This window comes from Myzus persicae, unplaced genomic scaffold (genome assembly GCF_001856785.1).
Source record: "Myzus persicae strain clone G006 unplaced genomic scaffold, MPER_G0061.0, whole genome shotgun sequence".
Lineage (NCBI taxonomy): Eukaryota > Metazoa > Arthropoda > Insecta > Hemiptera > Aphididae > Myzus > Myzus persicae.
The window spans coordinates 37,316-52,814 of NW_019104219.1; the positions used below are offsets into that span (position 1 = coordinate 37,316).

Sequence of the window (15,499 nt, forward strand, 5' to 3'; positions counted from 1 at the left end):
AATTTAATTTCTCTATCCACCAGTACTAGACATATTATCCCGATGATGCGGCTTTCAACTTACTGTTAATTTCAACTGGGAACAAGTTTCATACATTTTAATCAGACGCAGTGCATAAAATACTAAAATAATACAATGGATAGCTATTTGAAACGAATAGATAAATTTAATTTAATTCATAACAGTAAGCTATATTATTATTGTTTGAGCAGAGAGTTTTAATTATACTATGATCTCATCGTATACTACGATCGTATAATTACCCAAACATAAAATCAAAGGAAAACAGTTTTAAGACATAGTACTGCAAATTATTCTTTACCACAGTCTATAATGATTCAAACTAAATTTTTAACAACTTGATAAGTTATATTATACACTTCTATAATCATCAAAATTAACATAACAATAATAATTACAAGACAGCTAATTAAAGTTCAAGAACAAACATTTTAATGTAGCTTAAAGTTTTTAATTGAAATACCGAATTACGAAACAACAATTAAAGAATTCAGTCAAGTATAATTTAATTTTACTCTGATGTATCAAGTTTTAAACCTAGCAAGCATCATTGAATCGTCTAGTTGAAGTGAAATGTAATTAAAAATAATAAACTGTTTCTAACATTTAATGTTTTTATAAATATGTTTTTTGAATATTAAAAAATATATTATAATTACATGGTTGAAAAAATATTAGTTACGTAATATGTTAAGTGTAGGTACCCATTATAAAACTATTATAGAATAAATCTATTTAAATTGCCATACTCAGAACAATAAAATATCTGAATTTGTTATTGATCTATAAATTCTATGTGTTTATCTCGTCACAAGTTTGCCTTCAAAAATAGTCATTGTACACGGTTGGAAATAAAATAATATGGGAAAAAGGTATACTTATGGGGATTCGAAAAGGAATGTTTTTTTTAGATCTATTTGAAGTCTATTACTGATCGATTTAATTATGTGATATGGATTTTGAAAACAAGTTTGGATAATTCGTTTTTATTTTTTAAATTTTACCTACAACTTTTATACAAATCATTTGGACATAAACGTATCGAAATTTGACTTGTAGACGTGTGTTACCTGTGAATTAAGCTTTTTCAAATAAATTAACGGAAAACGTTATTGTTAAGGATCAAAAGTAAACATAATACGAAAACCGAAGACATTCAAATCTGTTTTAACTATCAAAATTACATCATCGGATATATCAGTATGATGATTATTGGTTAAGCAGTGAATTAATATGCGATAATAAGCGACATTGCTAGTTATAATATATTATTATATTTTGCTAATTATTGACATGCACTTGTGTGTGAGAACAGATTTTCTCTTTTATAACCACATCACCACAAACATTAATGATCATTAACACATCGACACATTGACCCACACACCTGAAGAAAAAAACTTTATTATTGCCTATACAAACTCCTTATAACACCCCTTTGAATTTCATTAATGTTATAAAGAAATATTGTTAAACATATTTAATGGTCGTATGGAGTAGCCGAAGTAGTTTAGGTAATCTAAAAATGATTTAATATTCTTATGATTAAATTCGATTTATTCTTCAATTTGTAGGACTACTACTATTACAGTGGCCGTTTTTTAAGGAGAAAAATATAGGCAAACTGATATGACGTCAACTGTGCGACCTGTGAACTTGTCACATTTTAAACTAAGACTAGTACCCAATTGTTCCAATTATTATTTTTAAACTATTGAGTCTGTGATTCTGTTTAAATCATTTCATCACTCGCATGAATGAATGGTATGTATAATTTATCGGAAAACGTATGAATGTAAAAGACACATGTTTGTTAATGGATATTTTGGTCACTGATTTAAATCAACTCGAAACGATATAAAGATGAAACTTCTGACAAAGGCCTTCGAATAAACAGATTTTAATTCTGAAATATGATTTTGATTAATTTACAAGTTTACTATATTTTAATTGACGCGGATTTTAATATTGAAAAAAGCTTTTATGTTAAGTACCTGTTATATAATACTACAATAATAAAATACAAAAAACTAATTTTCAGTTCATTGCAAGTTCAGTTGAATAAAAGTAAAAACAACATTCAAAATCGTTTTTCTTAAACACAATTCAATGGTCAAAATCAAAAATTTTAAAATTAACATCTTTTAAGCAAAGTCTTATTATAGTTTTGTTAGATGATTAGGTTATTTTTTAATAACTGTCACTCTAAACTTTTTGAAACAATTTAATTACAACAGCAATAATAATAGTGACCATAATAAATAAATATTAACAATAATCTATTAGAAATTAGTCATTAACACTGTTTTTCTTTTCTTATTACTATTATTTCTACCACTGTAAGATTGAAATGGTCATTATATTGTCATTATATTCAACTTGGGTCAATCGATGCTTTTTGATAGAAATTAAATTGATCAAAGTTATCTTAAAATTCTATACTTCTAATATTAATTTTTCAAATAGTTCTCAATAGGTACCCAAAAACCCGAACATTTAATTCTTTTTTGGACCTAAATTATTTTTGTGATAGTTATTTACAATTTTTTCTAAATCATGTGACAAAATATAAATAAATAATCTATAATATAAAATTTGGTTTTGTTAAATATTTTATATTTCGTATGCGAAGCTTTGTTTGAAAAATAATAAATACAGTCCCGTGTGTAATACTGAATCAAGTGGGTATAAATAATTTACATATAAACGAAATGGAAATCCCAATACATCACAATATTAACACTTCACCACAGATATATATTTTCCACTAGTCTGTATAAATTATATTACGTATTACCTACCTGATGAGACTGGATGAAATTGTTCAATTGAATTTTTCTTGGAAATTCGATAGTCGTCAACTGAATGAAAATTTTATTATTATAATTATTGCTTGTAAATAAGATTTGAAATAAATTATAAAGACTTATAGCCTCCTTGTATGCTAAGAAGTGTAATAGTATAATATCTACAAATTTTGCGTTCATTTAGTGTATTAGTGTATTAATACTAATTTTTGTAAAGGTAATCCCAATTAGTGCCTATGGGCAATTACCTACCCCAGTCCATTGATATTGAAAAAGTTATATAATTAATTGTCGATTTATCCGATAAGATTAAATATCGAACGAACCCATAACTATTTAGGTATACAATAGTAGCTTTAGTAGTGAATTCGACACGTACCTATGTGGTTCTACCGATCTTAACTGTACGAAATGCCAAAAATTAAGTCAACTGTATGAAACTGTCTACGTAGTGATAGTCTATCACTAATGGTAAGTGTAAAAAGTTCATATATGATTACATAATTCAATGATAACCGAATGAGAGAATAACAGATAGAATAGATACATATTAAAAAATTACTCTTCTAGTCAATTCAATAGAATACCTAGGTATAAGATATTATTATTATCTTACAATAATTTTGACACGGCGTCTTAGTTATGCAAAATAAATTACAGTTATGTTCGTAATAATAGTTAACTGTTCCAAATTACCAGGCTCTTAATTTGCACGATACAGTCTCCTAATGTTTTATACTCGTATAATTATAATCAAACCAAGACAGGTAAGACAAAATGATATTTTTTTTTTCATTTTCAAAAGGTAGTGTTGTCGCATCGGCCAAAAAACTACCATTGGCCGATGGTTAAAGTCACGTAAGGATTATATGATAATATGAAATAGTCAGATATTTATTTAATATTTATAAATAATAATTAATTTCAATAAAATGTATTATAAGTGCAACATAGTATTTATACTAAATTTTTCCATATTTCATAGTTACAATTTTATTGTTTTAATAATGTTTAAATAAATAATGTAATTAACTGCGGAACACACAAAATAGAAAATCTAACTTATTATTATCGTGATAGCGATACAAATGAATTTGGTTTACCTTTACTTTTACGAATAAATATTTGAAATGATACTTAAAGTAAATCATAACATTCACTATTTATGTTAATTTATGAACTTCAAATATTATGCATATTTTAATCTTTATGAACGTCAATAAACTTAATCACTTGATCGTAGAGGTTTTTTTCCCTACACTGATATATAAGGTACTAATGGAGATGGGGATGGGATTAATAACGACTTGATTTATCAGTGAACCAAATTAATTCGTAAACGATCATGTTGTTTACAATAAATTAAAACAACACGAATAATATAATGATATCAAGCTTTTCAAAACGTACTCTATCATGCACATAAGTACATAACATATAATGTGGTTGCTCTGCTAAACTTATGGTAAACGTGCACAATGCATGTATGTGTGAGCTTAATGTAAAGTAACGGTTAGCTCGTGAAATAGATAAAGGTCGTATTAAATATGCGAAATGATCAAAATTTGAATAATTCTATTAAAGCAACTAATGCGCGAAAGCCAAAACTTTAGGACTGGACGGTCTGATTGTATGTTGTATCAAACCGTAGCCCTCAGGCGTTTTGCGTTGGCGAGTTTAATTCCAAATTGGTATTCAAAAACCAAAATTATTATCCGTCCCCTGTTTATCCCACGGCCAGATATTATACTATTATGTTTATGAATAATACGACTAAAATGGTTTCTGGATTATGCGGAACACTGTTGTACCTAGAATATTAATTATTTACTTAGTTTTGGTCTATTTTTGGACCGGTGTTTTTAGATTTATCCTGTGGTAAAAGTTATAATATCCATATGTTTTACAGTAATTAATAAGATATTATTACAATTACATGGTATTAATGTCGTCACAGTTTCACACAATACTCGTTACACATCATTGTAAAACAGATAATATTATTGTTGACATTTAATTCGTCAAAATATTCTCAGAATGCTTCGTTCGAATTGTATTCAGTAGACAGTTGTATTGGTCAGGTAATATTTTACATTCATTTTTGACGCCATCAAATTAGTTGTATTTTACTTTACCCGTAGTGTGTACGCTTGTACTGAATTATTGTACAATAATAGTTCAATGACCAATATGCGTTGCAGAACGGTGAGTAGTGATGATTTATTTAATAATTAATTTTTACTACTCATGACTGGAACAATCAATGCGCTATTAATATCGCATTGATCAGTTCTAATTGTTTTGATTTGTATTTTAGTTTAGTTAGAAGAAATCTGTATAGTCCAAAACTCGTCAACAATCGATAGAACTGTTCGCTGTCCGCGTTTCGGTATAAAACGTTTTGGACCAACGCGAAACTTCGTCCGCCAGATGTCGCGGAGCATACCGAATACAAAATAATAAATACATTTAATCAACACAAAACGAAATCGAATTATAACAATATTCAGTGCGTACAATAGATACCGTATTTTTAAACGATATTATGTCGTGACGACGCCATTGATGTTAATTACATTAATAATAATAGTAATGAATATTGTTCTCAGGTCTGTCTGGGCAAACTCTCGGCCATTTGTTTGTTCGTGATTTTCCGGGACACAGCGCTGACGTCCGTAGAGGTTAATATATTATTACTGTGGACTTTGCTGCGACGACGACGACAACGATGACGATAATAATAATAATAATAATTGTCATTTGGCTTTCGTCCTTTGGGGGAGGACAATAACGGTGCTCAACAGTCCGCCGGGTACCAGGTGGAAGCGAGACCGATGCCCGACGAAATATTATTGGCGACTTGGGCCGCTATTATAATAATAATATAGCCATAACGTCTTACTCGTCAAACACGAAAATAATATTGTCCTCAGGTGCCTCCTCTATATCCTGTCGGGCTGTTTGTATAATAATAACAATAACAGTATGATATAATGACCTTCGACTCTGCATCCAATGGCCTTTTCAGCTCGTATAATGAACGCCATCGTCTGCGCATAGTAGTATAACAGGTATTTGCTTTATTTTTTCAGTATTATAACAATTATTGTATTATATTTTATAAGTCACCAAATATACGTAATTCCCGAACAAAATACACTGTTATTTATTTTTACCGCAGTTCGCGGCGTGAGTCGTATCATTATAAAGGTCTAAGCGTGGTAATAAGCGACCATCATAATATAATAATAATAATTATTGTTGTCATCATTATTGCAGTTGTCACGATATCGTTATCTCTCGGAAACCGCTCAGAGCCGTTTGTTCGTCAGATCGGCTCGACACGTCAACCGCCGCGGTAATAACAATAAACGAGTGCCCTAACAATACGACAATTATTACGGGCGGCTAAATTTTTTTCTCAGTTTTTAATTGAATATAAATAATAATAATATTATAGTACACCGACCTACCGGAAATGACGGCGCAACGCGACGTCCGCCCTTCTGTCGTCGTGCAACGCGCCGTGCATAGAGCTCGCCCGATGGTATCAACCGCGGTTATTCGGTCGCGCCACCAGTCCGGTAAGCGGTAAGGAGGCGGGGGAGGGGGAGGGGGGGTCCGATTTTCCGTCTTCCGTGCCCGAAACGACTGCGACGACGACGACGACGACAACGGTGCAGGCTTATGCGTAACAAATAATAATATATAAGCCGTATATAATAATATAATAATAATAATAATAATAATAATAATAATAATAATAATGTTCTCTGTAATTGGACGCGTCCTCTCCGTGTCGTTACGACTCCATAAACATTTGCATTATTCGAATTTCAACGGTATTGACGTGGAGGTTTTACCTGAACCTTCTCTCGGGCGTACCTGCCTGCATTATCTGCTTTTATATTATAATAACACAACATTTATTGTAGAAGAAATGCGCTGGGTTTTTTTTTTTTTTTTAATAAGACCGTTCGTTAAAAAACATGTCTCGGACCGGCGGACGAGACGTGTATCCGAAAATACATGCACATCATAGTCACATTACTGTACGAAATCGCATTTCGCTCGTCACTGTGTATATATGTACACGGGTCGTACGTCCTGCCTTGTGGATTTCCGAACAATAACAATATTTCGGGTCTTTTTTCGGTAATTACGCTATATTTCCGCAAATTCAAAACACAAAATAAACATACCTAATATAGTAATATGTTTTCCGCGGCGAGCGGTGACACCACCACCGTCCCATCATCACTGTATACACGTATTTATAGTGTACAAAGTTTATGGCGTACCATATTTTGTAAACGTATCGGCGGGTGCGGTAATAATGAGATTATTTTTTTCGGCGATCCGTCGCACACAATGCTCGCGTTCGGTTCGATTACTATAATCTCTCGCGAGAGCTCTTAACTCGGGCGCTTGACGTTTTGATGTGCTTCGCATTGAAATATTGTTATTGAGCAAATAATATATATACGGCGGCGGTTGTTAGGTTAAAAGCTTCTGTGGAGATATGAAAGGATTCCGGGGCGGCTGTGTACAGAGGACGGCCATCATCGCCGTCCACATGTACGTGCGTATATATATATATAATATATATATATATATATATATAGTGCGACGTACAGTCGTGTACGATAAGTCGTAAACCCAAAGATCGTATACGTCGCCTCTCGTCCATGCGATACATTATGATATAATAGTAACGATGATAAACGCAGTCGAATTTTTCGGCAAGAGGATATCGCACTGCCGAAACCGGTGGCGGTGCGCGGGGAACGCGGGGGGATGAAAAAAACAAATAAACTTAAGTGGACGAGCCGAACGTTGTTTTTACGCTCGCCGGGCCGCCATATAGTTCATAATATAATAGTGTGACGGCTGCATAAGAGTCTGTGTGAGAGGGACACGCGTGTAAGTTGATAACATTGCGGGGGAGAGGGATGGACGGGACGAGGGACGGAGATGGCGGGCAAACGGCCGCGGCGGAGAGTAATGGCCGAAATACCGGTCGGGGAGAGGGACCGTGTCCAGACGTGTCCCTTTGTTTTACAGCCCATCATAAATAATACCGGGCACGTCACCCAGATTTGTCTTATCCGCTGTATAACAAGTTTTTTGAGACTTTCAAATGTATACGTATTTCGATGCGGGTGTGTGCGTGCGCGTGTGTGTATTTTTGTATAATATAATATATCGAATGAAATACGAGCAAATAAATTTGTTTGCAGCAGCGGCCATACAGCCCGGGGTTGGCCGGTCGGAAATTTATCTACGAGCAAAATCGTATAAAATATGACACACAGCGACTGTATATATTGTGCAGGGACTAGTATTTACGGTATTATATTCATGTACGTAAAATAAAAACGGAACACTAAAAGTCACATATACCACTTAGCTAAATATATCGGACGGAATTATGGGTGGGTACGGTATATCCGTCTGAACATAATAATGTCTACACGCAGTGTTGTGCAAATGGATTAGTATTGCTAGAATATATTACAATAAATCACACCGGTATTATTGAATATTTGTTTGTATTGTATAATGAAAACTCTATAAATAAAAAAAAAGCACACACACATTTGGATTATGTTCTCCGTATGAAATAATAAATTATTGTTTTAGAACAATGTTTGGACGACGTTACGACATGTCACGATGTTTGACCGTAAAAGTTTAATTCGAGAAAAAAAACACTGTAGGTATAGTAATATTATATCCTCTGAGGAAACCTCAAAAACAGAGAGTCCGAGTTAGGTATCCGAGAAAATATATCGGAGTAATTTTACCTTGAACAATTTTAATATTTTCAATGGAACGTCGTTTTTCATAAAAAAAAACGTCACACAGTTTTGGGTCACCATTCAGGTCACTAGGGGAAAAAGTATGTACACACACATAATATCAACTCGAATATATAGTTTACCCGGGACAAAGCCGAAGGCACATTTTATTTTTATGAATTATGTAATATGTGGTCATTTGTGCCGGAGGCGCGTCCGAGATTCTTTATTTTTGTCAACGTGTTCGGCATTTTTCATCGTCACTGTCGTTGACTCTCAAAGAAAAATCTTGAGAAATAAGTCCCGTCCCAAATAAATGAGCTGTATCGCATATAATGGATGGCTTTCGGTAACCAGTTTTTTTTTTTTTTTATATATAACATTTAATAAATACACAACATAAGGATTTTGATTAGTTATGGCGTCTTTCTTTATGGTACATGGGTAGTTGTATAACACATCAATCGTGCATTGCTGGTTACTATAATATTAAGTCAACAGATTTATTTATAAAATACGACTCTCACACGATTGCCTACTTAACATGGGTGACGGACTGAACAACGAATTCAATATGAAAATATTTGAGTGGTATCATTTTTCCCTCGAAAATGATTATTTGTTTTTCAAAAACACTTAAACCTATAATTTAATAACACTTATTCTAAATTATTCAGTAAAATTTCGAAAAAAAATTACTTAACCAAATAATCAGATGATTTTCAAGAAAAAAAATGTATAGCAATAGCACTGCTATATAATATTGTTGACCGTTGTTGTATTATACTAATATGATTATGACTTGTCTTTATAGACTTTTAGAGTACTCTTCAATGAACTAAAAGTTGTGCCTTAGCGCATTATCTGTTTAAAGTCATCGCGGTACGTAAATATGATGTTACAACAATGCACCCAAAAACCTCCAAACTTACTTTAAATAGGATGTTCTGTATGTACATCAATTAAGTTCTTTGTCACTTTAGTAATCAACATAATATATTCATTATGGGTCAGTCAACGGTCTAAATACGAACTTTAAAAAGTGATAATGGTTTTGTCCGAGTTACATAATTAATGGATGACCATAAAGTGTCAAGGTGAAAACTTGTAGCTTAATACAATAATATTAATTATTACTATGCTTTCAAATTTCAATGGTATAATTAAAACATGGATTTCAATTTTTGTATACGAAATAATCTAAAAAAAAATTAAATTAATTATACCTATTACCTTGCGGCTTGCATGTTCTATTTCTTTCATAGAATTATTTTTCAAACATCTTATATAATAAAAAGGGACATATGAGAAACTACGCCAATCACTATATTTTACAATTATATTGTTTTTAGAAAAGTTTTTAAGTGACTTAAATCTCAAGCAAAACTAATGAATTGAACTCAATGTTTTTACACTATTAATAAGTTATTTAAATTTAAAAAAAAACTTGTACAGCTTAAAATGTATACATTGTTTAATGTTTGAACTAGTTGAACTCTAATATTTTATGACCATTGGTTTTCTTGCTCTCAGACTGTTGATTTTTTTTTTATAATGTAATAAACTGCATTTTTTGAAAATTATGTTGTATATTACTGTTGATAGAGCAACAAAATTAGTATGAAACGACGAATCGTTAACTTGTAAAGTTAGAAATCACTATAGTAGAACACTCATATAGATGATGATTGATAACAATATAATTTTAAAATAAATACTTTTGATTGATTAAGAAATATATACTACATCATAAACATACTTGACATTAGGCATATATCAAGTAAAATTGAAACCAAAATGTTTAACTTAAACTCACTTTATTTTTCTTGTGATTTTATTGAAATCAGTGACACATTTATACCTACCGTACGAGCATGTAATTATTATTGTTCGATAACATTTTACGGGTCCATTGTATGGGATTTTTGGGTGGTCTCCTGTTTTGACAGACAGGGTTAAAGGATCTGCCACAGAAGCGAAAAAAGACCTCGGCAATTTGAAAAACCTCGAGGAAAACAAAATATATCCAAAAAAGCACTTTACCATGTCGATACAATAGACGACCCCCATTCATCAAACAAACAAGACACATTCCACCGCTCCCTTTCCACCACCAAACATCTACAGGCTTCCCATGTATATATAGATCGGCGTGTATCCGTTAAAAGCGCCTTTTGTTTTTAATAAATTTTAAAAGCTCCCCAAGAGTCTAATACTTAGACATAAGACGAGACCATTTTCTGATTAAATTACAGAGGACCTTGGCCGGGCGTGTTGTTCTTAGGAAAAAAACCAAACAAATAAAAAAACCAAAAATATATAACGTCTTTTGTAAAACGACTTTACTCATCCGAAAACCGGTAATAAATCGCGTCTTGGCAAAACAATTTTGATAGGATTTCACGGGTCAGTGCACAGTGTAAGCGTCTAACTGAATGTACCCGACCGAAGGCGCAAACGGCTAAAGATAACATCATGCGAAAACATTTATTCGTGCTCTTAACGCGAATAATCGAAAATCTTAGTTGTTGTGTATTTAAAAAAAAATTATGTACACATATATATATATATATATATATATATAGGTCAGGTGGATTAGTGTTAAAATGCATGCTTCTATAAGAGTGTCGACTGCGAGGAGTACTGTTTAACTTTTTAATCTAGATCGTTTTTTACAATAGATTATACGTTTATGTAATATATTAAATTATAATATTAAAAATTATGTATTGAAAAACCACAGAATAGGTATATACTAATCATCAAGCAATTACACAAGACATTATTATCTTTCTTCATTCAAATAATGGCTCTCTCAGCAGACGAATCCACACAGGAGACAATACAACAACAGTCCAATAAATAATATCGTTACACAAAACCTATTCATATTATTCAATTAAGTAGGTACTTAAAAAATATAATAGTTTAAGCAAGTATTATTACAATAAGTGTATATTGTAATAACTAATAAATAATGATTTAAATCACTGTCAGACTAATGGGCACAGTTGTAGAGATTTTATTTCTTTAATAGAAAAAAAAATATATAAATAAATAATAATATTCTTAATTCACTAAATGAGAAATTTGCGAATATACTATTATTACATCACATTTTATGGAGTAACAAAAAAACGATTTTCATTGAAGCTAAAAGTAAAATTTCGGTCTGGCTGGATGTCTATTAAATTAATCATAAAGTCCTCATAATAAATGTACTACGCAATGATAATATGAACGAAATTAACACAGCGTTTCATTGACGACCGTATGCATGACATCTTGTGTGGTGTATTTTACTAACAACGTTGTCAAAAATATTTTAAACATTTGATCACACGTCTTTTAATACATATTATTTTAGTTCAATATTCATAAAAAAAATTTTGTAAGTAGTACGACAAATTGATCGACAGAATAACGATTCATCCAAGCCAAGTATGAACAATAATAACAAAGAATACGGTATTAAAGCCACGGAATTCAAAGAAATACTCATCATGACCCCAGAAATAAAATTAGAAAATCCCGACCAAAAAATGTACAGGATCAACGGAGAAAAATCACCTTGGGTGGTAAAAAACATGAGTGGCATGGAATTTCCTTTAATAACGAACGAAATTGATCGGAAAACACTAGGAACAAGTATTTCGCAAGACACGTGTTTAACTGTAGTTAGCGATGATATTGATTTCAGTCGCTCTGACATTTCAACATCGAACCATCAAATCAATATAAATGAGAAAATTTCCCAATTCCTAAAATGGGATGATTCAATTGCCGAACAAAAAAATGAATATTACGATATTTTACTAAATAAATACCAGTCGAAATCTCGCTTGCCGAGTGGTCTCGACGAACACATTAAGTATGAATAATATTAAATCAGTTTTATTAAAAATTCTTAAGAACAGATATTCAATAAGTGTATGACGTTATAATAATATGATAACGCACATAAGTGTCTCGTCTTCGGGACGAGTAAATATAATTTTGCTGTTTTCACGAATACCATATTATTATTTATCTTGCCTAAATTATTGTATTATATCAAACAATAGCCAGCAGTGGTCCTCTTAATGTAGGTAAATATTTATATTTTAACACTAAACAATCAAGCAATAGTATTATACACTTTGATACTTATCTTTAGTTTTAATATATATTTAAAAGTATTTTTAACGAATTAATAAGCTGTATAAAATTTAGTTTGTTTGTGAGGTATTTTGAATTAGTCATTATATCAAATCTAACCAAATATTATTTTATAATCAATAAAGTGTCAAAACGAAATCTAAAAAAAAAACTATTTATAATAATAAAATGTAAAAGTTTTTTCTTATAAACAGTACATTGGTAAAGTGAAGAGATTAAGAGTCCTATAAAAATATAAACTATTGCATACCAATATTGACTTTGTTAATAATTAATATCATTCTGAACCAATCGTCCGGTAAATGAACAATGGTAGTAATTAAGTTCCCATTAAGAAAATAAATTTTGATATTTATCGAATATACACTAATTACTTGTATAGTTGTATACAATTATGCTTATAGTTAGGATGTGCCTAGTACTCGTATTTTTCATTTTATGAAAGCTCAACCAACTACACAATTTTTAGTGCTCAATTTATAACATTATAATATTATTATGAATATACAAATCATTATAAATCAATATTATAAATTGGGAAAATTAAATTATAATTAAATACTGACAGTTATTTCGTAAAAATAAAAAATAATGTTTATGTTAAGTTATGCTAATACCTAGTTTACTTATTGAAAATTAATATTGTATTTAGATTATTCATCTTCATCGCCATAATAATATTAATAATGATGACAACAATAATAATATATGTAGTTATTATTACTTTATAATTCAATACCGTAATTAATATCCATTAGAAATTATAAGCAAGTTGTTAATTTGAATAACGCCATTAATTATTATACAGTCATGACTCAAGAGACATAAATGATAATATACCGTGGTCAAACTCGAACCATGTCTATTGGGACGAAGACGTGAAATATTACAGATACCCAATGGAATCATCGTTAAGTACGATAGACATACGTTCTGATCATTCTAAAATCAATGATATTCCGAGGATACAGAGTCAGCCCTATTTACTGGATAATTACATTACAGACACCAATCCTAGCTTCAAAAAACAGAAAAAGTAAACTTTTCCTATTTATTTTTTGATGTTTTATTTTTAACCGATGGGGGAAATAAAGCTTATTAAGCCCTAGCTGTTTTTGAGATTTAAACATTATTAATCGCTGAAATACATGCTTCCAACTTGATCTATTAAACTTAAACTCAACAAAACTATGTTTGAAATCTAATTTCCCATGGGACGGAAGCACAACAGTAATTAGTTAATAGTCGATTCAGACATCCAGATCTATCAGTTGACGAGTAGTTACAATTAATTGCGAAAGTGGTTATTATAATATATTTTAAAATGTAATTCCGGATCTAACAGTTTCACATTTCATTCAAAACTAGTATTATTTTAATCATGTCTGGAATTTAAATATAATTATTATTTATTTTTCAGTATGTTGGATACATTTTGGAAGGAAATAGGTGAATTTGAAAATTCTTTCGGGCATTCTAACATGAAAAAAAGTTCTAAAAAAAATATAGACAACCCAGACTATACCAAATATAATTCAAACAAATTTACAAATACTATTGGAAAACAAACAAATATTAATCAAGGAAGGAAATGTTTGAAATATAACAAGGAAGATTCAAGTCAAAATCAATTTAAAAACGATCATACTTTCAAGACTTTAAACCTTGAACCCCATCTTAATACTGAAAACCTGGTGACTTCAAAATGTCAGATTTGCGATAGTCCAGGTTCAATTTCTAAACGGCAAAGTATAGGGGATTTGATACCATCAACTGAAAATAAAATATTAGCCAAGCGTGTCAATCAAATCACACTTCTAACGGATAATCACACGCAGACCGAGAAAATGCACAATTATTTCGAAAAATCTAAAAATGAGTTAGTGAAACTTTAAGTCTACCTAGATTGAATGTTGTATTAATAAACCATTTAACTATTAAAACTGCTCTGATATATGTTCTTTTTGTTCTTTATTCTAGCAGGAAAAAGTTTTGTGAAGAATGTGGTAATTATTGTCACTCCGAGAAGAAGAAATTACAGACCGATAGAACCGAAAATTCTTTATTAGTTAAGCGAAATAAAAAGTTACGTGATTTATTGGGCTTGAAACCGGAAGAGAAAAACGTATTGGTTATGTTAAAACTATAGCTGGGATATATAAGATTGTCAAATAAATTTAATGCATCTATACATGTAGTGTCCGTTGTATGATACTTTTTGATTTTATTTTTAAACATATTTTTACGATCTACCACATTTGTGTATATTTGCGTAGAGCACCAGTAACAGAATAAAAGTAATAGTATTGAATAAATTTATTTCATAATGTAAATGTTACGGTTAATACTTTGAGTCATAATATACTATTTTAATAATAATAATATTTATTTACCAACAAAATGCGCAAAAAAAAAAAATACAAAATGTTGAATACAGCTGAGATTGAGTGCAATGTTATGAGGTTGGTACACTCACTAGCAAAGGTTGTGGTGTGGGAGTATGGTTCAGAACAGAACAACACAAAAAATAATTCTACATAAATATACAATCTAATTTAACAATATTTTTCAATCAATTTTTATTTTTTTTTATTTTTAATTTTTTTAGGTATACCTGAATACAACGTAATTATTACATTGCAAAATCCTTAAATTGTACACTATTTATGTAGAGTTTAAAATTAATATATTTATCACCAAAAATAAATAAAT

General features: G+C 30.7%; 1 protein-coding gene across 1 annotated transcript; it reads left to right on the forward strand.

The window, feature by feature from the left end:
* Positions 1-9,634: 9,634 nt before the first annotated feature.
* LOC111040151 lies at positions 9,635-15,062 on the forward strand. The gene is made up of 5 exons (XM_022323908.1): positions 9,635-9,638; positions 12,029-12,500; positions 13,596-13,823; positions 14,208-14,666; positions 14,768-15,062. The coding sequence occupies exons 1-5, from the start codon at positions 9,635-9,637 to the stop codon at positions 14,934-14,936; spliced, it is 1,332 nt and encodes a 443-aa protein (XP_022179600.1). The 3' UTR covers positions 14,937-15,062.
* Positions 15,063-15,499: the final 437 nt, after the last annotated feature.